General features: G+C 47.9%; 1 protein-coding gene and 1 long non-coding RNA gene across 3 annotated transcripts; one reads left to right on the forward strand and one right to left on the reverse strand.

Annotated features, from left to right (window-relative positions):
- Positions 1–3774: 3774 nt before the first annotated feature.
- Positions 3775–7680, forward strand: HOXD8 (homeobox D8). Of its 2 annotated transcripts, none has more exons than XM_012753422.3 (2): positions 3775–5128; positions 5511–7680. In XM_012753422.3, exons 1-2 carry the CDS (start codon positions 4543–4545, stop codon positions 5801–5803), a joined length of 879 nt encoding a protein of 292 aa, XP_012608876.1. In that variant the 5' UTR covers positions 3775–4542; the 3' UTR covers positions 5804–7680. The 2 variants fall into 2 exon arrangements, with proteins under 2 accessions (XP_012608876.1, XP_012608875.1); XM_012753421.2 differs by having other exon boundaries at positions 3982–5128; positions 5508–7677.
- LOC105865077 (uncharacterized) lies at positions 6764–11441 on the reverse strand. The gene is made up of 3 exons (XR_002224234.2): positions 10904–11441; positions 8841–9313; positions 6764–6891 (listed from the first exon to the last, which is right to left on the reverse strand). It is a non-coding gene; the product is annotated as an uncharacterized LOC105865077 (long non-coding RNA).
- Positions 11442–21295: the final 9854 nt, after the last annotated feature.

Consider the following 21295-nt stretch of genomic DNA (forward strand, 5'->3'; position numbering starts at 1 on the left):
CCCTGCAGCCAGCCTGATACCTAGGGCTCTTTGAAAACAGGAAGAGCCAAGGTGTCATAAAGCCATCGAGCTGGCGAGACGTCTGGAGGTAATGAGTTTACGACAGGCCGGGCGCTTCGCTTTGAAACCATCTCATTTTGATGTTTGTGTTTGTGGGAGGAAAGGAAAAATGCAGACAAAACTGGGTCTTAAAATCTGGACAATAAAATATAAACAAGACTGCGTTGGACCAAGAAGGCAGGGGCTTAGGAGCCCCTGGGTGAGGTGTGAGCACCTAGGAAATAAACAGGAGAGGTAGGAAGGAAGATGTGATGTACTTTTGATTTCTTAAATGGGCAGGGTATTCGAATTAGCATAAAGCGGGTGTATTTTTATAAATATTTTGAGTATGACCACAGTCACTGTAGCTGGTTCTTAAAAAAAAAAAAAAATCAGCTTGTTATTTGGGAGTGGGAAGGCTAGTGATCTTGGGTCTTTTACCCAGGAGCGACTTTCCCAGAAGCCTGGCCAGCGGGAAAAGATGAAGTTAGACTTCTTTTCACAAAAATATTTTGTCCTTCACTGCAAACTTTGAAGCAAAAATATTGTTGCAATTTATGTCTATTCACTTACAAAAATTACAGTGTTACACCTAAACTGTAGGAACGCATTTTTGAAAACCAGGAAAAAAGGATTACCCTCACAGGAAACACTTAAGCCAATTAGTCTTTGCTTTTTAAAAAACCGTTTAGTGGAATGCTTCATCAATTCAGCTCAGCCTGCGACTTGTGATATAAATTTTTAAAATCCCATTTATTGCCCCTAGAAATTCAAACGAACACAAGTCTAACAGGGACTTTCCAGACAGCCACTCAGAGATCCAGCAAAGAGCTTTTGATTTGGCTTCGATTGCCCCCAAAATTGCCCGGCCAAATGGGCCCAAAGCATTAAAATTACAAAGATAAAATAGCAAATATTCATGATTTAACGCTGAGTAATATCTTTAAAAGAAAAAAAAATGTTTGACTTCTATACTTTCTTAGTTGCTGAAGTGCTTCATTCCTCTGTGGGGTAAAAGAGCCTCTTGGCAGTTGATATTTAGAAAGTTGTGATTTTTATGGAAATTCAGCCTGTCCCATAATTGTTTTAAAAGGCACAGCTGGGCGATTACAGCATGGGGACCTACGGAGTCTGGCAAAAGAAGGGCTAGAATTTTTTGGAAAAGGCACTACTGAAAGCTCTTGGGAGCACAAATGAGAATATTCAGGAGCTCCTGTTTGCTGCACTTGACTTGTTGACAGTCACAGGGATGAAGCATTATTAGTGTTAGGGGTCCAAGCCCCAGTCAAACTAAAGAAGAGCTTAGAATTGGTTTGAGACGAATAAAAAAGGACGTGGTATTTAGCCACTAGAGGGCGCTGTTGCTCTACTTTCTGATTTAGTAAAGCGAGTTGCGGAGGAAGGTTTTGATTAAAAATATTTACAATCTTACTTTTAATCCCAAATTAGGATAAATATAACCAAAAATAAACAATATGCACTATTAAATTCTACAGCAATATTTTTTGGGCATAACATTTTGGCCCAGTCAGGACTTCAGAAAATTTGGACTATGGCACAGCAGAAACTATAAAGCAGTACGGTAATGTAATGCATTCTATCAAAACAGAAACCTGTAAACTCATAGCAATTATTTACGACGTTAATTGTGCTCTTTTTCTATTCATATTATAAACAGAATGCTTAAATAAATTTAAAAAACTGTTTTGTCCCAAGAGAAAATTTTGTGCTATAATATTTTCTAAACTAGGCCTGAATGTGTAAAAAATGAATTTCATATTGTTTATGTTTCTTTTTTCCTTCCAGGAATCTTACAGTTCTAGAAGGTGCCTTGTATTGTTGAGGTCCAGGCTGTCCTATTTTTTCCCCATTCCACTCCAAAACCCACTCATTTATTGAGGGTTTTAACACGCACATGCACACACTCTAAACAGAAATAAAAGAGCACAATTACAAAGTTGGCTCCAAAGCTTTATTGAAAATAATAATCTCTTAATTGAGTATTTGAGAGATTGAAGTACAAATACTTAACTGTCAGAATCAGTTCATTTGCCCTGAGACTTAAAGGAAGCTACCTGGCGATAACCGGCAAGGAAAAAAAAACAAAACGCGAAAACAAACAAAAAATTAACCTTCCACCAACCCCGCAAAAACAGTCTTCTGAACTCTCTGCTAATTTAAAAAGTAAATAAAGCATGCCTTTATCATATCAAGATTCATTGACAATCCATTTACCTTAACCATTTCCAGCCATTCCCTGTAGAAATAACTGAGTCAGGCATTATTATCTTGCTATGTCTGTCCATCCCGACCTCATTTTCTGAATCATTTCTGAAATGATATTCAGTCCACGGGAACCGACCTCAGGATCATGCTCACCGGCTGGGCCAACCCACAAGGAGTGAGGGGGGTAGTTGAAATCACTGGCCTGCAGCGTCTTTGAGACCAGGCTTTGAGTCTGGGGTTTTTAGAACTTTGCATTTGGTGTAGAAAGCCGGCATGGTGTGTTTACGCTTAAGCCCGAGCATCCTCGGTGGGCTCCAGGCGTGTCTTCCAGGCCTGTTCGCAGGGCCTGTGGGTCTGACGCCCTCAGGACACTGAAGGATCCCCAAGGAAAGGGGGCTCAGTCGCCCAAACAGCCCAAGAAGGCCAGGTAGACGAGGGGGAAAAAACACAACAGAGACAGACCTATTACGTTTATTGGACATTGAAAAGGGAGAAGAGCGAAAAAGAAAGAAAAGTGTGGGGAGGTGCATGGCGGTGTGTAGCCAAGCAGCTTTGGACAGTTTCTAAAAGGACTATTTTGCCATTTGGGCTGCTTTTCTTCTTCATTGCTCACAAACTACGCTGAGCCTCCTCTCTCGCTTTTTTTTTTTTTTTTTGGTGGAAAAATTAGTAACATTGAGGCCCGAATCTGTTTTTAAGGCAGTTATTTCGCAGGCTTGGCGGATGAACTAGAATCGTTAGCAGAAGACCGGGGCCGCCTGCCTGCAGCTGCCTGGATCCGGCAAGAGCTGAACGCCGACCTGGAGGCCCCGCGGGGAGGGCTCGCGGGCGTGGGCCCCCCGCGCGGCGCCCGGGGCCACAGCCTGCCCTGGTCTGCTGGGTGCCGGCCGGGGCCCTGGAGCCCAGCGTCCTGCCCGAGGAAATGCCACCCACCCCAGCGTGAGTCCTTTTCCCCCCTCAGAACATTTGTTTGCTCTTCTAGTTACTCCTTGAGCAATGCTAACCCCCCCACACACACATTCTTCAGCCTCCCCCCCAGTCTGGTGCTGACGTCTATCAAGGTTGAAATGATGGAAACTATATTCATGGGCATGATTTCCATTAAATATCAATTAACCTGGGAGCCTCTGCCAGGCATGCAGTGCGTCAAGGGTAAATGTACATCTCATTTCCACCAGGCAGGCTCGGCTGGAAAAGAAGGGCTTTGATGACGCTAGGCTTTGGGGCCATGCTTGTGGCCTTGAATCAAACCGCTTATGCCCAGACTCAAATGCACGGTCCAGGTCGTCAACACCTCTTTCCATGTTCTATGGTCTGCACCCGCGTGTCCAGAGATGCACAAGCCATGGCCAATCTATGCTGGGCTGCTCCGGGGGCTCGGTGAGGGAGTCATTTGCTCCGCAGCCTCCTGGGAGTGGCTTCTCTGCCTCCCCCAAGTCTAAGGTTCTGCCGCGCCCCCGCCCCGCCAGCTATGACCCGCATTCCTCGGCCCGGGGCACCACGAGCCCTTGGCAGTGCGGCTTTATGGGCCCCCTTTAAGACCCGCGGAGGCATCTCCAGCCCGGCGTGAGGCGTCTCTCAGGGAGCACCAACTTGCCTCTGCGCGGATCCCTCCGCGCGGTTATCTCGCCGCGATCACGCTGCCGCTGCTTGCGGCGGCGGGGTGCGAAAATGCCTCGCCGGCGCGCACCGGGTCTGCAGCCTCGGCGGCGGGGGCGAGAGCGGTGGGAGGGGGCCGCGGGGGGGGCGAGGTGAGAGGTGGCAACAGACAGAGGGTGCTTTTTTTTTCTTTCCCCCCAGAGCAGGGGTTTGTAAACCGAAGCCAAAGAGTGTCCCCGTGGGACGCGCGCACTTTTTTCTTGTCCCGGTGCGCTCAGGCCCTCCTGGTGCCTGAGAGGAAACAGTGGAGGCAGCGGGGCAGGTCACCCGGGCGTCGGCGATTATATTGCGGCCGAGCCGGGGCGCGCCGGGAAAGGCCGGGAGGGCGGCGGCGCGGGGGCTGGGCGAGGCCCCGCGAGCCGCGAGGGAGGCGGTGCGAGGCCCAGGCGGCGGGCGCAGGAGCTGGGCATGAGCGCCCAGTAGCTGAGCGCCCGCGGCTGCCCGGCCTCAGAAGCGACGCGCGCGGGCGGGCGGCAGCAGCGACGTGGCCTGGCGGCCCCCGGCGGCGCGAACGGCCGCCCCAGCGGCCCCCGCGGCAGTGCGGCTGAGGCGAGGCGCGCTCCCTGTCTGCTCCGCGCCGCCTGCCCGCTCGGGGCCGCCGCCGTCGCCGCCGCCCGGATGAGTTCGTACTTCGTGAACCCGCTGTACTCCAAGTACAAGGCGGCGGCTGCGGCGGCGGCGGCAGCGGCGGCGGCAGGCGAGGCCATCAATCCCACTTACTACGACTGTCACTTCGCGCCCGAGGTCGGCGGCCGCCACGCCGCCGCCCTGCAGCTCTATGGCAACAGCGCCGCCGGCTTCCCGCACGCGCCCCCGCAGGCGCACGCGCACCCGCACTCGTCCCCGCAGCCCTCGGGGCCGGGGTGCGGCGGTGGGGGCGGCCCGAGCCCGGGCCTGGGCCAGGACTATTTCCACCCCGGCGGGGGCAGCCCGGCCGCTGCCTACCAGGCCGCCCCCCCTCCTCCTCCGCAGCCTCCGCCTCCGCCGCCTCCCCCCTGCGGCAGGATTGCCTGTCACGGGGAGCCCGCGAAGTTTTACGGATACGATAACTTACAGAGACAGCCGATTTTTACGACCCAGCAAGAGGCCGAGCTGGTACAATATCCTGACTGTAAATCGTCCAGTGGTAATATTGGCGAGGACCCAGACCACTTAAATCAGAGCTCGTCTCCTTCTCAAATGTTTCCCTGGATGAGACCACAAGGTTGGGATGCATTTTTTTTTTTAAGAGGGGAGAGGGGGAGAAATCTGCTTTCATCTCACGTTCTAGCTTTAAAACTCCCCTTTCCTCTCCCTCTCCCCCTCCTTTTCCTTCTTGTGCAGCCACAGTGGCTCTTATTCATAAAGTAATACAGACTTTTTTTTAAAAGTGGAAACCATGTAAAGATAATGGGGACAGAATGATTGTGAAGACCTTCTCTCTGCCCCTCTTTCCTGCACACTCTATATATATCGGAGCTAAAGAACGCTGTGCGTATTTCACCCCTTAGGCCCCTGTTCCACAAACCGCCAGCAACATGCAGAGACACCCTTACATTTTTAAAACGTTTATCGCCCCCCCCTTTTTTGTTTGTTTTAATCAGCAGCTCCTGGTAGACGAAGAGGAAGACAAACCTACAGTCGATTCCAAACCCTAGAGCTGGAAAAGGAATTCCTTTTTAACCCTTATCTGACCAGGAAAAGAAGAATCGAGGTTTCTCACGCTCTAGCCCTCACGGAGAGACAGGTAAAAATCTGGTTCCAGAACAGGAGAATGAAATGGAAAAAGGAGAACAACAAGGACAAATTTCCCGTTTCCCGGCAGGAGGTGAAGGATGGGGAAACCAAAAAGGAAGCCCAAGACCTGGAGGAAGACAGAGCCGAAGGCCCGACAAATTAACTTCTTCATTTAAAGTTTTGCCACAGACTATTAAAACTAATGATCAACATATGATGGTGGACACCACATATTTTCTTTTTTGGAAAGGACTCTACCTGTATTTCAAGCTACCTTCATGTCACTGCTCTTGAGGTTTCTGCGCTTTAAGGGATTTGGGTGTTAAAAAACAGTTCTAGTATCGCATAGAAGCAGTCCTTGAACTGTCCTATGAAAGGGTAATTTGATGCTGACCTTGTAGCTATATTTTTATAATGGTTTTAAATGTCTGAACTGGTGATTTGCCTCAACAACGTAAACTTCCTAATGATTAGCACTAAATAATTGAAATGCTTTATTAATCAAGTGCACTTGAATATTTTAAATCTTTTCTTTACGGTGAGTAAATTAAAAGAAGTCTATTAATTTTTTTAAAAAGTATGGCTGCAGAATATTTACTTTATATTATTTGATTAAAATGTATTATTTATGTTTTTTTCTTTCTGCTTTTATAATGAATGGTTAGGGTGCCTTTTGTTTACTCCTAAATAGTGTATTTAAGTATTTTCTAAATGTAATATCTGGGGGTGGGGGAAGAAGCCTGGGCCAAATATTTGAAAAGCACATGTTAGCTGAAGAGTGTAATGTGTAGTTGCCACTCTGCAGCTTCCTTAAACTTCAAGAAAAGATAAGGCCAGTGAAACTCTCAAGACAATGTCAAAGTTGACATTTAATCATTTTTCTATAGTCCATACCAATTATGGCAATTAAATAATCTAGAGTGCATGAATACTTGAAAAACCAATTATAACATTTTCACTCATTAACTTTTCACTCCGGCAAGTCGTCTTGTGGAATGAGTCTCATTTCCCAACTTGCTTTCGTTTTGAACCGCGCTTGTAATCGCCTGAAATCGCTAGGTCTCTTTGCCGTGGCTGCCGTCGTTGTGATTCCGTTTTTTCGGTAGTTGCCATATTTATTTGTATTCCTTTCGCTGTGTTCGCAAGCTCGTTTTCAGCCAACTTGCTGTGCGCATCTCAGATGTCGGTTGGGTTGGTACGTCCTCTGCTGTTTTTTGGGATAGCGATAGCCTCACCTATTTGAAACAAGCCCTGAGAGCAAACGCAGAAAAATCTGAGTGTAAACAACCGCTCCAAAACATAGCTAGCTCCTTAATAAAGAAATGAATCTCTTTCTAGAGCTAGTGTCTTTGAGCGCCGAAAATACCCTTTCGCCTCAGTCACTAACAATCGCCTGGGCTCAGGGGAGAAGGCAAGGACTCTGGCCCAAGGCTTCTGTTTGGTGAGAAAGGGGTGGGGTTACACGCAGCCCGGGCGGTTAAAAAAAAATTGCCACAGGGGCCCCCTCTCATTCCTGAGAGGGCTGACTAGGCTATCCTTGCTTCATCTTGCTCTACATAATCTTGCTGAGATACTGTGAAAGCTTTGAACCTCGCAAAGGACTCCAGTTGTAGGTCCAGTGGGAAATGACCCAGAGTCCAGGTTACACCACAGCTTATTCCACTGAGCCCCGGTTGATGCTGGGGTTTGGCATCTATTATTAACAAGATATCCATTTTCCATTCCAGGCAGCTCCTGCAGCTGCCATTTTACCGGGGAAGGGAGGAAGAAGGGAAGAGGGAGAAAAGAGGAGAAATTCCAGTTAAGTAAAATTTATCCCTGAAAAAGGGAAAATATCTTTATTGGGTAGACATTGAAGAGCTCTCTGCTTTTTCTAGGTACAGTTATTTTTAAAAGGGCACATTTTAATTTCCAAGAATGGCTTTAAGAAAATGGAATCCTATAGTTTTCAGCCAGGGTTACCCCTGCAGGTGCTGGCGGGCTGTTTGCCGCCTCATGGACCTCAGAAATGTTGGCACGGGCTGGGTCAGAAGGGAAGCACCGCCTGGCTTTCCACCCTAGGAAGAAGCCATGGCTGTGACATTCGCTGACCTGAGCCAGGAAAGACAATTTTAAGTCACAGGTGGCCAGGCAGGACTTAAACATTTGCACTCCAGGAGACAGCTGCAGATGCACGTGCTGAATATGGGAACATTTTTGCTCTGTGCACTGCCTGAGATTCTGCTGTGAGCTGGTAAACAGCAAGGATGTAAAGGGCCCAGAGCATGGCTAGGGAACACCCTACAGTGTAAACCGTCAAAAGACCAGTGCTAGCTAAATTCCAGCTGCCCTTGATTTAAGGGACTCCTGTATATTCGAAAAAGTATCTCCTGCTCAAGGGTGCTTCCCTTATAACCCTTTTACAGTCCTTTCAGTGGTTTTGACAAGACTGTCAGGTGAAGGACCTAGTGCATGGCGGGTGTGGAAATCAGGAAGGGAGGGGAGGTAAAAATGTCATTTCCTCAGCGTACTGTGCTGGTCTGGAAGTGGTGTGCCCCATTCATTCCCCCCCTAAACCATGGTAAAATCGTAGTTCATCTACAAAGACTCTGTTGCAATTACTGGTATATTTGAGAATATGAATTTCTGTATATACATAAATTACACACAGAAAGTGTTCATTATAAATGTAGGTATATATCTTTCCTTTTGTAGCTGGGAAAGACTATAGATTTGTCTTCAAATAAATACCTTGGGGAATTAACACATCACACATTGGCCACCTTTTTCTTACACTGACTAGACATTCCCATCCCCATCATGATGTTTCATGCAGACAGACTGGTAGTGACTTGCGCAGGAGATGCCCTTCTAATTGGCTCAAATCTGTCAACATCCAAGTGCAGAGACAACGAGTAAACATTTTTTGCTGCAGAAATTTGCATAAGCCCTTAAAGAATGCTTTGCAAACCCAGGCAGAGCTTTTTGGCTCTGTACTGCAGCAGTCTGCCTAGAAGGCTCTGTAAACCATTTAGAGAAAAATAGGATTCTCCAATGTTAACATTGAATGTGAAAGACCAAGACTTAGGAGAGATTTTGGCTCTCTGGTTGCAAGAACCAGAAACACACAAAAGAGAGTGTGGGTCTCAATGGTTTCTAGAGAAAAGTCAGTTCAAACATGCCATTTTGTGAGGTTCCATAAGGCCCAGTACATCACTTACCTTTGCACAAGGAGAAAAAATGCAAATATGGCTGCCTTTTCAGAGCAAAGAGTTTCTTCCCAGCCCTCATTCCTCAAGCTGAAAAGGAGGGTCATAAAGTTTCACTTTTATTTGGGTAGACAGGGAAAGGACAATGAAGCAAATTGGCTATTGAGATTATTTCTCAGAAAATTTTGGAATTGAACAAACTCTTGGCTCAGTTCCATGTGTATATACCAGTAAAGTCTTCTGGGCTTGGGAGGGCCCAACAACTTGCCATATTTGCTTGTTCATTTTAAAATATTGTTTTATTCTTCAATGCAGAAGGTATTGCTATTTCACATGCAAGCCTCTTGTGTCGTGTCCTCTGCTTCACCAGTGTTTGCTGAATCCTTGGGCATCTGGGAGTGCACAGGGGAAGGAAGAGAACATTTCAACGGACTCTGGCTGCTGCTATGGTTCCTTCCATCAAAGTTAGGGCCAACTGGCTTTTTCTGGAAAGAAAATGACTTTTGCTGACAGATGGCAGTAGCAGTCCTTTAATCAACAACATTCAAGGTCATCAGAACTTTTTCAAGGTGTACAAATGTCCTGCCCCAGAGGGTGCTGTACCATTGTCTGCTGAAGTCCGCATCTACATAGCTACTTACTGGGTATGAAGATGTTAATAGCAGAGAACTTATACACAGATATCTGATGCAAATGCTTATAAACATATTACTGGAAGTCTAAAGACTGTTTGAAAGGACTGGGGAGTGAGGAGGGTACTTGTTTCAAACAGGCTCTGAAGCTGGGATGGCCATGCCCATGAGGGGAATGCTGGAGGCCAGCCAAAGACATTTACTGTCAGGGGGAAATCACCAGAGCAGCTCCTATGAGAAATACAAAGGGAATGTGAAGTCTGCTTTTGAGGAAAAATAATTTTATACCCTAGGCTGATCTGGGGACATCACTCTTTTCCTAAACAAATGAAACCCTTCTCTTCAGTATTGCATTGAGCAGGCTTTTCAATAGACGAACATGGAGTGAGGGGGAGGAGGCGAGACGGAACTAGAATTAAATTCCATAAAAATGAGAATTGGTCTTAGAGGGGGACCTAAAGCTATGGGTTTTAGAAGGGATCCAGAATGTTGCTTCTTCTCTAACCCAGACTGACCTGAGGATGTGTCTGTCTGTGGATATAAAGACGGAGGCAGTGGGCTCTCAAAATGATATTTTGGAGAGGTTGGCGAGTAGCTAAAACCATTTCCGGCTTTCGAGCTGGTTTGTGACTCTCCTACCACAGAAACTCCAGAAAATGGAAGGGACCCCAATTTATGTTGGAGCGGGATGGGGGAGGGGGAGCGCGCACGTTCTTGGCCTGCAGAGCCCAGGTTTTCTACTCAAGATCACTGGGGCTGGCTCATAGAGATGATAGGAGGAAAAACCGAAAGTGCTTGGCTGCCCTTCCGGACCGGACTTTTTGTGCGGGGAGAGGAGGAGAAGCCAAGTAAGTGACTGGCTTAGGGGAGAGATGGGGGAGGAGGTGGAGCTGCGAGATTGTCTCCCAGCGCTTGAGCGGTACACCACACTCATTCTCCCTAGTTCACAGGGAGAACTGCGTAGAGGTTTCGGGCCAAACCAAAAAAAAAAAAAAAAACCACACCAAATAATTCCTAGAAAAAAGAGAGAGAGAGAAGATAGACGAGAGAGAGAGAGAGAGAGAGAGAGAGAGAGAGAGAGAGAGAGAGAGAGAGAGAGAGGAGAGGAGGGAGGAAGGGGGCGAGGGAGTGGGAAAGGGAGGAGGGGGAGAGAGGAAGAGAAAGAGAAAGGAGGAGAGGAGAGGGGAGAGAGAAAGAGAGGAAAAAACATGGCGCTTGCGAGCTGTATGTGCAAAATCCGCAAGGAATTGCAGTAAATTCCTTTTTGTTTGAAGAAAATTTACAACTTGGTAATAGACCTTTTTATGACCTATTTGCGGTCGTCATTGGCTGCGGCTGGTCATGTGCAGGCGCCGCTCGCCTTCACGGCCTTTTTCCTGATTTCCCAGGCGAATTTCCCCCCGCATTCTGCTTTCCCAGAGCCTCACCCCCTCTTTTTCTAACCTTTGTCTCTGCAGAGGTGGGCTCCAGTCGGCGGCTGCGGGATTGCGGAGTCCGCGGCGGCCTGGGCTCCCGCCCGGCGTCCGACCTGGCCCCACCGCCGCGCACTCGGTCCGCACCGCTGCCACCTCCGGAGCTGGTGGGGAGCCCGGCGGGGAGCCTGGAAGGAGCCCTGGGCGCCGAGCCCCCCGCCGGCGCGACGCCGCCTGCCAGGAACAGCCGGCCTTTTCGGCGGGATGGCAGCCGCGCGGTTCCGAGGCGGTTCCTTCTCCCACATGAGCGGGTTCCTGCCGCCTAGAGTGCGCGCAGCCGGGCAGCGCCTAATGGATTACAGCAGCCGCCCAGGCCGACCGCCGCCTCCAGCTCAGCAGCCTCCGGGTAAGAGTCGCCCCCTCCCCGCGCCCCTGCACTGCCACCAAGAAGCTCCGCGCCGACCCCCTTGGGCCTGTCTGCTCTCCTCCTTTTCTTGGGGACCTGAGGGTTACTGTCTGCGTCCCCTTCCCCTTAATCACTCCATCCCTAGGGGATCCCCTAGGACCCAGGGTTGGGTCCGGTTGGGCTTGGAAGTCCAAGGGGGAAGCTACATTTCCTCCAGAGATTCTGAGAGGTGGGTAGACACAGACAGGATCCCAGTGCCTAGATGGAGAGCTCCTTATTCCCACCCTGGGAAAGGTGTGTGTACTATTTCTGGACATTTCAGCTTTGCAGAGGGTCGCTAAAGGCACCCTGTAGTATAGAGCAGTGGTTTTTGCGGTTTATCTGTGGTCAGGGTTACCTGGGAAGCTAACAGGTGTTTTTTGAGGGTTGGGTTTGGGGCTTGGGTGGGGGTGGGGTGGAATCTGTGTTCCCAGGATATGCTTGGTGTTTGAATCTAGGCTTTGAGGAGTGATGCTTACTAATTTCTAAGGCTAATGGTATATTGGGCCTTGTGTATGAGATGAAATTTTAAATATTTATAAATGTTTCTCTAGTTCCTAGAGAATTTTTAAAACAACTCATGATAGGTTCCTCCCACGTTTGATAATCTGTCAGGTTAATTTGCATTACCTTATGTCACAAAATGAATCCATATTTTAGGAGGTAATAGCAATCGGGGAAAACCTAATAGATACTTCAAAAATTAGAAGCATCTCTAAGTTCAGACTCCCGCGTCTCTTATCTGCCAGAGTAGAAAGAGAGTAGATTTTTTGTTCTCTAAATGTATTCTTTTTTGGCCACCAATAAATATTACATAGCAACATTTTTCCTTCGACTTCAAAACTACTGAACCGAAACATCATGCATAAAAGAAAACCTTTTGCAGAAAAAGAAAGCTATTTTCTCTCATAGATTTTGAGCAGCAGTTGAGGATACAGTTTGCAAATTCTGTTGCCTATTCTTTCCTGAACACGCTGGGAAATATTAAAACCTTTGGACAATCTGCCGCATTGCGTATAAAACTGACCTGCGCATGGCAGTGTATGCTCCCTAAAGCATGTAGTGGCAAATTCTAACTTATTGTTCCCTCAAATATTCCAATGTAACAATGTTAGCCGTAAAAACATTTATGAACAATAAATGTCATATTTGTGAAAAGATATTTTTATCAATTAACGATGGAATCATGCTTGTTTCAAAATGGAGGTCCATGATTTGTGGCCCATTGACGTCTGCGGAATTGACCTGGATCACTAACTCCAAGCACTCGCAAATAAGAAACTTGAGTGATATTTTTTATTTGAAGTGTTTGTATTTTGTAACTATTGCTCTAGTACAGTATCCTAGCCGTTGAGATCATTCTTTGATACGGGTACAAAGCATTTCCTATTGAGAAGCAGGCCCTTGGACCACGCTTGTAGGCCCTGCCAGGGCAGCTCTAGAGCCAGAGGAGCCCCTAGGTCGGCTGGGACCAGGGTGGAGGTGGGGGGTGTGGGTGATAGTATGGCCCTGATGGCCAAGCCCTATTTCAGAGCTTCAGTCGCTTTTTCCTGGTTTCCGTGGCTCAGTGCGCTGGAGAAAGTAAGAACCTGGGCGGACTGCAGGTCCAATTACGCACGGGAGGGGGACGTATGTCATGGGTAGATGTGGAGGACTGAGGGGTTCTTTGTAAGCACCGTGGTAGCATTAAGAGCTTATTGGAACGAAATGGTCGATTGCCTGTAAGGGCATAAATAATCTGCAAATCACATTTGAATTCAGACCATTTAGTTCACAAGGAGAACTAGTTCGCGCGCTGTTGCCACTGACGGAAATGCCCCATTGTCTCTGTTAACCCAACAACAACAACAAAAGAAACGAAATAAAAACCGCTCGGACCCTAAGAGCTGAGAAGCCCAGAAATCTAAGTCCCAGCGTCCCCGACGCGAATCTCTTGTGCGTTTATGGATCTAGGAGCCGATTCCTTGTCGGGCCTTGATGTCTGTAGGTCAGGCTATGAGCTGGGCTTGCGATTTCTGTGAGGACCAGGAAAAAGAGTGAAGCTCGCTGTTACAAATGTAGTAAAACACCAGGGCTGAAGACCAAGTGTGTTTTCCCATCAGATGTTCCTCCAAATAAATATATTTCGCCAGAGTTCTGTTTTCTGAGCCCGAGAGGCAGGGGAAATCGGAACAAAGACAGTATTTCACCCTGGGCTGGCAGGCAGCTGTTAGAGGTATTTACGGCCTTGCCGCAGTGCGGCGGCCAGGGCGGCCAGGCCGAGTGTGTGAGGGCACCGGAAGCTGGAGAGAAGCCACCAAGAACTCAGAATTTCAACTTAAATACCATTTAGGGTCACTTTTGCGGAGATGGTGTGAATAGATACCCATTCTAGGGACTGGACCCTTAGACTGGCTAGTATTGCAGAATGAGGGAATGGTTGTGCTCTCTGAGCGTTGGGTGGGTTTCCTAGGTGCTCTAGATGTGAAATTTCTGATCCAAATGATGATTTTGAGGGTGTTCACATTGGCAACGTAGAGATTCTGTTGGCTCGGAGGAACAGGGCTTGCAAATCAGAAAGGACAGTTGAGGCTTTTAATACAGGTTTCCCCCCAAAACGAAATGTTTCCTGCTTCTTTGAGATGGGGCTTCCAAGCTCCTCTGCAGCTAGGCGTGGGAGCACAGCTCAGTGCCCGCAGCGCCTGCCACGCACGCTTCCAGGGCGTCCCGCGCATGTGCAGTGAGACAGCCCAGCCCGGGGATTGGATTCGACTGGCAACGCAGGGGGTGGGGGAGGGTGGACTCAGAGCAGGCAGATACAACCTGATCTCTCCGTTACCCGGCCCCTCAAGATTCGCTGCTCATCTTTCCTTTATTTCAGCCTTCCCTCTAAATACAGCCGAACAGCTCTGCCCTCGACTGGATCTTTTCAATCATCTTGACTTGCCACCCAACCCCAATTTAACTCTGTTCGTTAGAAATAGGCTGCAAATACGAGCTAGGGACCAAAGGAAACAGAATGCTCTTTCCAGGTATATCAGGGAAGTGTAAGCATTTTCTCAGTCTGGTGCTTCAGCTTTGGGACAAGGCGTTTTCTCCTGGCGCCTGTTCAAACCGCCAAACTTGAGGCCAATCCTTCAGCCTGACCATTCCCGGATCTCGTTACGCCAGCGCGCAGCGCGCTCCAGGGCTGGGCTGGGAACCAGGGGGCAGCGGCTCAGCGGACAGCAGTCGAGTAAATAAATAAACAAACGGACAAACTGGAGGGATTTTCCGCCTGGGCTCGCCTAATTAATGGGGGACCCGCGCTTGCGGGCCACGAGCGTGTTGTCTGTGCTAGGGAGCGGGGTGGTGAGAAGCGGCCTCGGGGCCCTCCCGACTCCCTCCAGCCGCCCCAGGGGACACAGCAGGACAAGTCTCTGGTGCGGGGAGACCTCCGCCCGCCCGAGGAAGTCCCTGTCCTCAGCTTTCCGGGGCTGGCGTGATCTCCCCGCTCTGCTGTCTGGCGCCTTGTCCAGGAGGAGGCGCTGTAGGACAAGCGTCTCGCCGGCTGCGGCGGCGCCGCAGATGCTGTGGACGCGAGCGGGCAGGAGAGGAGGACACGTGACCCGCTCTTCCTTCTCCCCGCACTCTACCTCAGCCCCCAAAGTGCGCTGGGTCTTGGACGAGGGTCGGTGGTGCTGCGCCCACCCTCAGTGGACTAGCGGCCGTCGCCTAGGCCAGGGAGCTTAATGGCCATTCTGGGTTGGCGGGCCACCACCTCGCTTTCTCCGCCCTCCAGAGGGGGCGCGATTTCTTCGCGCTGCGCTCCTAGGAGCAGGCAACTAGAATCCTGTGATGGGGCAAGCTGCCTCCAATCAGCGGGGTCCCGACCAGCCCCCTCCTGCTGGGATGCTGTTCCTGCCATTTACCCTGTCCTGGATTCCTGGTACCCAGAATGGGCAGCTTTGAAAAGTACAGTCTTTTGTGCATCCTCTAGTATGCTGACTGGACTTGCCCTTGCTGGAAACAGGGCCTGTGTCTTGGACTCCCTGGAGACTCTTAGAGCCCACGCAAATCCTACTTCCTGTGAGGTCTGAGAACTACCCAGTTGGGAATGTCTGTTCTCCACACTACCCGCACACCCTTCTACCACCACTTCGATCATTTCAGGCCCTCGGTGGGCTCCACGGGTCATTCCTTGCACTAGCCTTGACACCCAACTTCAACAACTGGCCCTGCCCCAATTCCACTGAGCCTGCATTATCTCCTGGCAATGCAGTCTTTTGTCTCCCTCCTCTCCTTACTCAAGGTCAATGATTCTCAGTGAAGGCCGGCATCGGAATTTCTTATTTATAATGCAAGTTTCTAGATCTCCTCCTAGACCTACTGCATTAGAATGTCCAACTATGGTACCCAGAGACCTGCATTTGGTAAGCACTCTTGCCCCACAAGGCAATTAGGATGCACATTTATGTTTGAGAACCACTGGTCAATGATCTCTCCTGCTTCTTGTATGGTTCTTTGTTCTCCAGAGGCCAAGTTCTCTCTTTGCCTCTATAGTCATCTCCCAGAGCTGGGCTCCATCTATAATTATGGTTTTTAAGGTCACTATTCTATAGGCTGAGTGATTTTTCCCATTTTAGGGAAGGGAACATGGATCCCTTACTTTTGGCTTGAAGATTTCAAAGAGAGCAGGTTCGATTTTCAAACTGTTTGGGGTTCAAAATTATACTCTACCATTTACCTGCTGTGTGACCTTGGGCAAGAACAGCAAACTCTCAAGGCCTATTTCTTCATTTGAAAAGTAGGGAGTATAAGAGTACCCTCAAAGCTTGTTATGAGAATTTTTACTTACACAGCACTACTATGTGTCAGGCATTATTCTAACCCCTTTACATAGTTTAACTCACTGGTTTTAAGTGTACCTAAACTAGTGTTTTGACATATGACAAGTGCTCAATATAATTATTATTATATTATTATAATTATCTCTTTTCTGATCAGCAATCAGGCCTAGACTTTTAGAGCCAAAAGAGACCTGGTTCACTCACCAAATCTTTGAATTCTATGGAGGACAAACAGAGGCTTGGTCACCTAGGAGGTACCAGGAGAATATAGGCCTAGGACCTATCTTGTTGCTGTAGTGGGTCTCATGGGTCCTGGTCTCTTGGGCCTAAGTGTCTGGCACCTACATCTATCAGGGCTCACCTACATGGAAAGTGGCCCTAGGTCTTCAGTGGGCAGATGTCAGGTAGGAGAGGCCTGACACCACACAAGCACATCTTCTACCCCTACAGAGGGCTTCAAGTCTTTTCATAGAGCAGGCCCCACTGTCTACCTCCTGCAGTCACCTTCTCCATCACCACCCCTGTCTCCCTGTCAGTCACACCCATAGGGCTGGTTGTTCCTCTTGTTCTTGTATAGTGTCAGGATAAGGACCTTCTTCAGTGTCTTAAAATCTAGGCCAGGATGGGTAAGCCAAAGACCAGCGGGCAGCAGCAGAGGAAGGCAGAGAGTCCCACCCCCACTCATCCCTACCACTCCCCACCCCTTATTCTGTTTGTGCCCCAAGTTCCAGGCTCTGGGGCTGTAGCTGAGGCCCAGCCCCCAACTTGGGCCACAGTGATGCCAAGGTGTGTCTTAGAGAGGCCTTATCTCTTGAAATCTCCATCAGCCTTCTAATTGTTTGAAATTTTTTATATCTTTTTTTTTTTTTTTTTTTTTTTTTGAGACAGAGTCTTGCTTTGTTGCCCAAGCTAGTGTGAGTGCCGTGGCGTCAGCCTCGCTCACAGCAACCTCAAACTCCTGGGCTCAAGGGATCCTCCTGCCTCAGCCTCCCAAGTAGCTGGGACTACAGGCATGCGCCACCATGCCCAGCTAGTTTTTTTTTTTTTTTTTCTATATATATTAGTTGGCCAATTAAGTTCTTTCTATTTATAGTAGAGACGGGGTCTCGCTCTTGCTCAGGCTGGTCTCGAACTCCTGACCTCGAGCAATCCGCCCGCCTCAGCCTCCCAGAGTGCTAGGATTACAGGCGTGAGCCACCGCGCCCGGCAGAAATTTTTTATATCTTTTATGCAGAGGCTACAACCACACATACACATATACCCTGCAACCAGGTTTCACCCCCATAGCTCTGGCTTCCATGACTTCTGCCTATGGGCCTTTTTCATGAGGGGTTCCATAGCTCTTGGGCAAGCTGCTTCTCTTGGCTGAACCAGGAGTCCTCCTGGATTGGATTCTCTCTCAAAACATACATACTTTCTTTGCTTCAAACCATGTCAGGTGGAGTTCTGCCCACAGCCTAGCCATCCCCTTTTGCTTTATCTCTCACTATTGACCTATTCCTCTGGGGTCACCTCTTCCTCCCAGAGGATGTCAAGCCAGAGCTCCAGCTCCAGTGAGTGACTCCATTGTCAGGGGGATGGAGGTGGAGAGAAATTGTCCCTTTCAGTGATATAGTGCCATAAGTATGGAGTCACATTTTCTCTTCTTGGGACTCCTTTCTTATCCTTCAGCCTATGTTCTTAAAGACCAGCCCTGGGCAGTTTCCTTTCTCCACCTGTCTCTGGCCATCCAAAGCTCCCCACCTATCTTGTCTGGTGTAAGAGGAGAGCTCCACCACCTTCAGGTAAGAAGCTTCTTAAGAACCAAACTAAAATATTCTTTCCTGGGGCCACATAGTAGGGGCCCTTATTCAGGGAAGAAGGCTGACCTCCATCACATTTGGAGTAGAGCTGCTGCCTCCTGGGACTCCTTTACTCTCTTCTCTTTCCTAGGAGCTGCTCTGGTTTCTGGATTGGGGGAGCCCTACAACATGCTTTGTCTTGTGGAAGCTTGCTAGGCAGGAATTCCTAGGACTGGCTCTTTTTAGCCAAATGGGGAGGAACAGTACCCAGAACCACACCTTACCCAGAAATTAACTACTTACAGGTTTTTAAGAAGGCTCAACCTCTCCTCCCCCACTACCTCTTCCATTCCTATCACCACTGTTGAAAATCCTTGGGAAACCCTCAACAAATTGGCACATTGTAGCTCTGCTCTTCCCATTCCTCAGCTTGTCTTCCCCATTCCTGCTCCCTTTCATCCACAAAAGCCCAAGAGGAGGGGAGGAGATAGGGGGAGGGGGTAGACAAGAGAAGATTATAGGAAGATGGACAAATACTCTTCTTAATCACTTTACCTGGGTATCCTAAGATTAGGAAATAAAGATGTCTGTCTCAATGTATTCCTTTCTTTCCTCCTGTCCCTTACTACTAGCTACTTTTTGTTATTGCCTAATTATATAGAGTAGGCTGTGTAATTTTATTTTCTTGTGTAAGCCACAGTGAAGGCTGCAAGCAAGTCTCAATCAGCATCCTTCATCACCATGCATTAAAAAAATATCTACTGAGCCCTGACTAGGAACCAGACACTGTTCCAAACACTGTTTCTCTTTAGCCTTTTTTTTAACTCCATTCCCATAAAATGCTCTTCAGAATTTCCTAGAAAGGCATATATCCTTTGATTAATTTCTTTATTAAATTATGGAAAAATAAAGAAAGTTCTTCTCAACGTCTCAAACTTTGATTTTTTTTGTACAGGGGATTAACAGGGATTAATTTCAAAGCTGGTCACCTAGTGCTAATGAAACAGAAACAGTGTTTTGAAGAGTTGATCTTTACAAATTTTTAAAAACAGATTCCACCAACTGTAAAAGAAAAATATCCTTCTAAGTGGCTAATGGAACAGAAAAGGAGAAATGGATGCCTATGATCCAGGCTAACAGCCCCCTGCTTTATACCTAATGAGAATCAAATCAGAAAATGGGTTTGGAAATACATGTAAAATAGGTGGAAATTACGATGAAAAAAGAGATCTTTGTACAGAAGGATCTCTTTTATGGGCTTGCTGGGACTTTCTGATGGGAACTGTTGCAACTGAATTTGATTTAGAAATCATGTGTGTGCACTCTACAAATCTATACAGAACATTCATTATTTTCATCAGATTTGTCAAAATCAAATGTTTTCACACTGGTGGCAATTCTGGCAGGGTATTAAAGGGTGCTGGGGGGGTCTATTCTCTTTATTTACACCCCTCCATAAGAGCTAGGGGCATCTTCCCCTCCACCCCCCATTTCTCCACCCCCACCACCACCCACTCTCTACCTCCCCCAAGTAGAAAATGCTGCATTCTCCTATACAGCAGCCTCAGGCCCAAGCTCCTTTTCTTGGCTTTCTCAGCAGGATGGCGGGTATACTCCCTCCTCCTCTCAGGCTCTTCCTCTGGTGGGAGCAGCAGTGCTGGGGAGAGTGGAGCCCTCCTAAGGATCCCACCCAGGATTGGGCTCCCAAAGACCCCTGAGCCCTGAGCCCTGTGGTTGGGGGCACTGTGGGAGTGGGGACATCTGACTTCCTGGGCTTGGATTCCTTGAGAGCTTCATTTGCTTCCTCACACCCTGTTCCCTTCACACCAGGGCCGTTTTATTGTTTTATAACCTTCTTTAGAGCTTCAGTTGCCAAAGATTCCGATGGGGCTATTCTCTAGTTTCTCACTTTACCAAATCCTAAGTCTTGCTGTTTTAAGCAGTTTGGTCACTTGCAAAGGCTTCCCTTTCAAATCTAAGCAAATTATAGAAACCTCTAGGCATGTGGCTACTTTCAGCTTTCACCAAGCCTATCCACAACAATACAGAGGGAGCCAAGTGTTAATTCCAACTGCCACCTCCACCCTCAAGCCCACCCAGCCTTTCCCTAACCTTCCTCTATTGAAACTTGAACAAAATCTCAAATAACTTCTGGTATAAATAAGAAGTGGCCTTTGATGTTTTTCTTTATCACATCTAGAACTAGGAAATTATTGAAATAAAGGGGTTGATGGTACTCACAGCGAATGCAGCCAAAGAATCATAAGACATGCCCACCAACCAGCCTTTTCCAAATAGCACTATCTCCCAACTTAAACAGCTTTCTCTGAAAAGATGCTATTGATATGCCCCGGTATTGATATGAATATGACCTCCTGCATCCTGGATATTTGGAAGTATTTAAATCTGAAGAAACAGTTGCCCAAACCTTTATTTGGTGAATAAAAGTTTAAAGCCAAAGGTTATTTATGGTTCTGCAGAGATAGGACCTGAGTGGCTATTTACGAGCACGTGATTCCAATAAACTTTGTTTTATGGCTTGAGAGTTGACAAGCCAAAATATAATTCCCACCATAAATTAGGTTAAGAGCATACAAGTGCAGATGCTTGGTTCCTGGAGCAGCGATAGGAAAGTGAGAGGCTCCAGCCAGCACCCGGCTAAGGAGACAGTTCTTCTCCCAGCTCCCCTGCCCACTAGGAAAGAAAAACAGTAAGTCACTTATTACTTTTTCCGAAACAGATACAGAGGTGGGGAATTTCTCTTTCTGGACTTTTCTGCCTGGTGTGGGGAGAAGTCCCATCGAAGTTAATTCTAATTTTAGCCTACACCTAAATTAACAAATAGAATGAGGATCTCGGTCCCCCCCCCTTCTGAACATCGACAGTTAAAAATCGAGGGCTCCCATCTCACAAGAGGGACTTACTGTCTCTCTCCTCCCCATAATGAAGCATCTGCTTCAGAAGTAGACTAAAATAGTAGTAGTCTGGGTGGGGTAAAAGAGAAGGTGAGGGTACAGATGTGTTTGCCTCTGAGATTTCCGAGACGATTTCTATCCTAGAATAAAACTGGGAAAGACAGAAAACTTGAAGCTGGACACCAGCGCCTGGGAAGACCACTGCTTTGTGAGATTGGTTTTGTTGGCTTTCCAGCAGCAATGCTGAAAAATTGATGTCATACCCATAGAGCTGGATAACAATCTAAAGCATTACCATTTACCTTTAAACGCATTGATTTTCCTCCTCCTTGATTATCATTTGGGTGCTCATTTCCCCCTGGAAATTGCTCTTTGTTTTGAATTGGAGCAGAAGTGGGAAGGTGAGTCCCAGCCATGTCTGATTCTTCTTTAGGGAGGATAAGACAGGTTTGGGGAGGAGGAGGGCACTCCTTG

This window comes from Microcebus murinus, chromosome 8, assembly GCF_040939455.1.
Source record: "Microcebus murinus isolate Inina chromosome 8, M.murinus_Inina_mat1.0, whole genome shotgun sequence".
Taxonomy (NCBI): Eukaryota; Metazoa; Chordata; class Mammalia; order Primates; family Cheirogaleidae; genus Microcebus; species Microcebus murinus.

Excerpts from the sequence above, each read along its gene's own strand:
- HOXD8 (XM_012753421.2), top strand. The coding sequence starts at position 4,543 with ATGAGTTCGTACTTCGTGAACCCGCTGTACTCCAAGTACAAGGCGGCG. Across the intron at positions 5,129-5,507 it reads TCCCTGGATGAGACCACAAG|CAGCTCCTGGTAGACGAAGA; the intron begins GTTGGGATGCAT and ends TGTTTTAATCAG.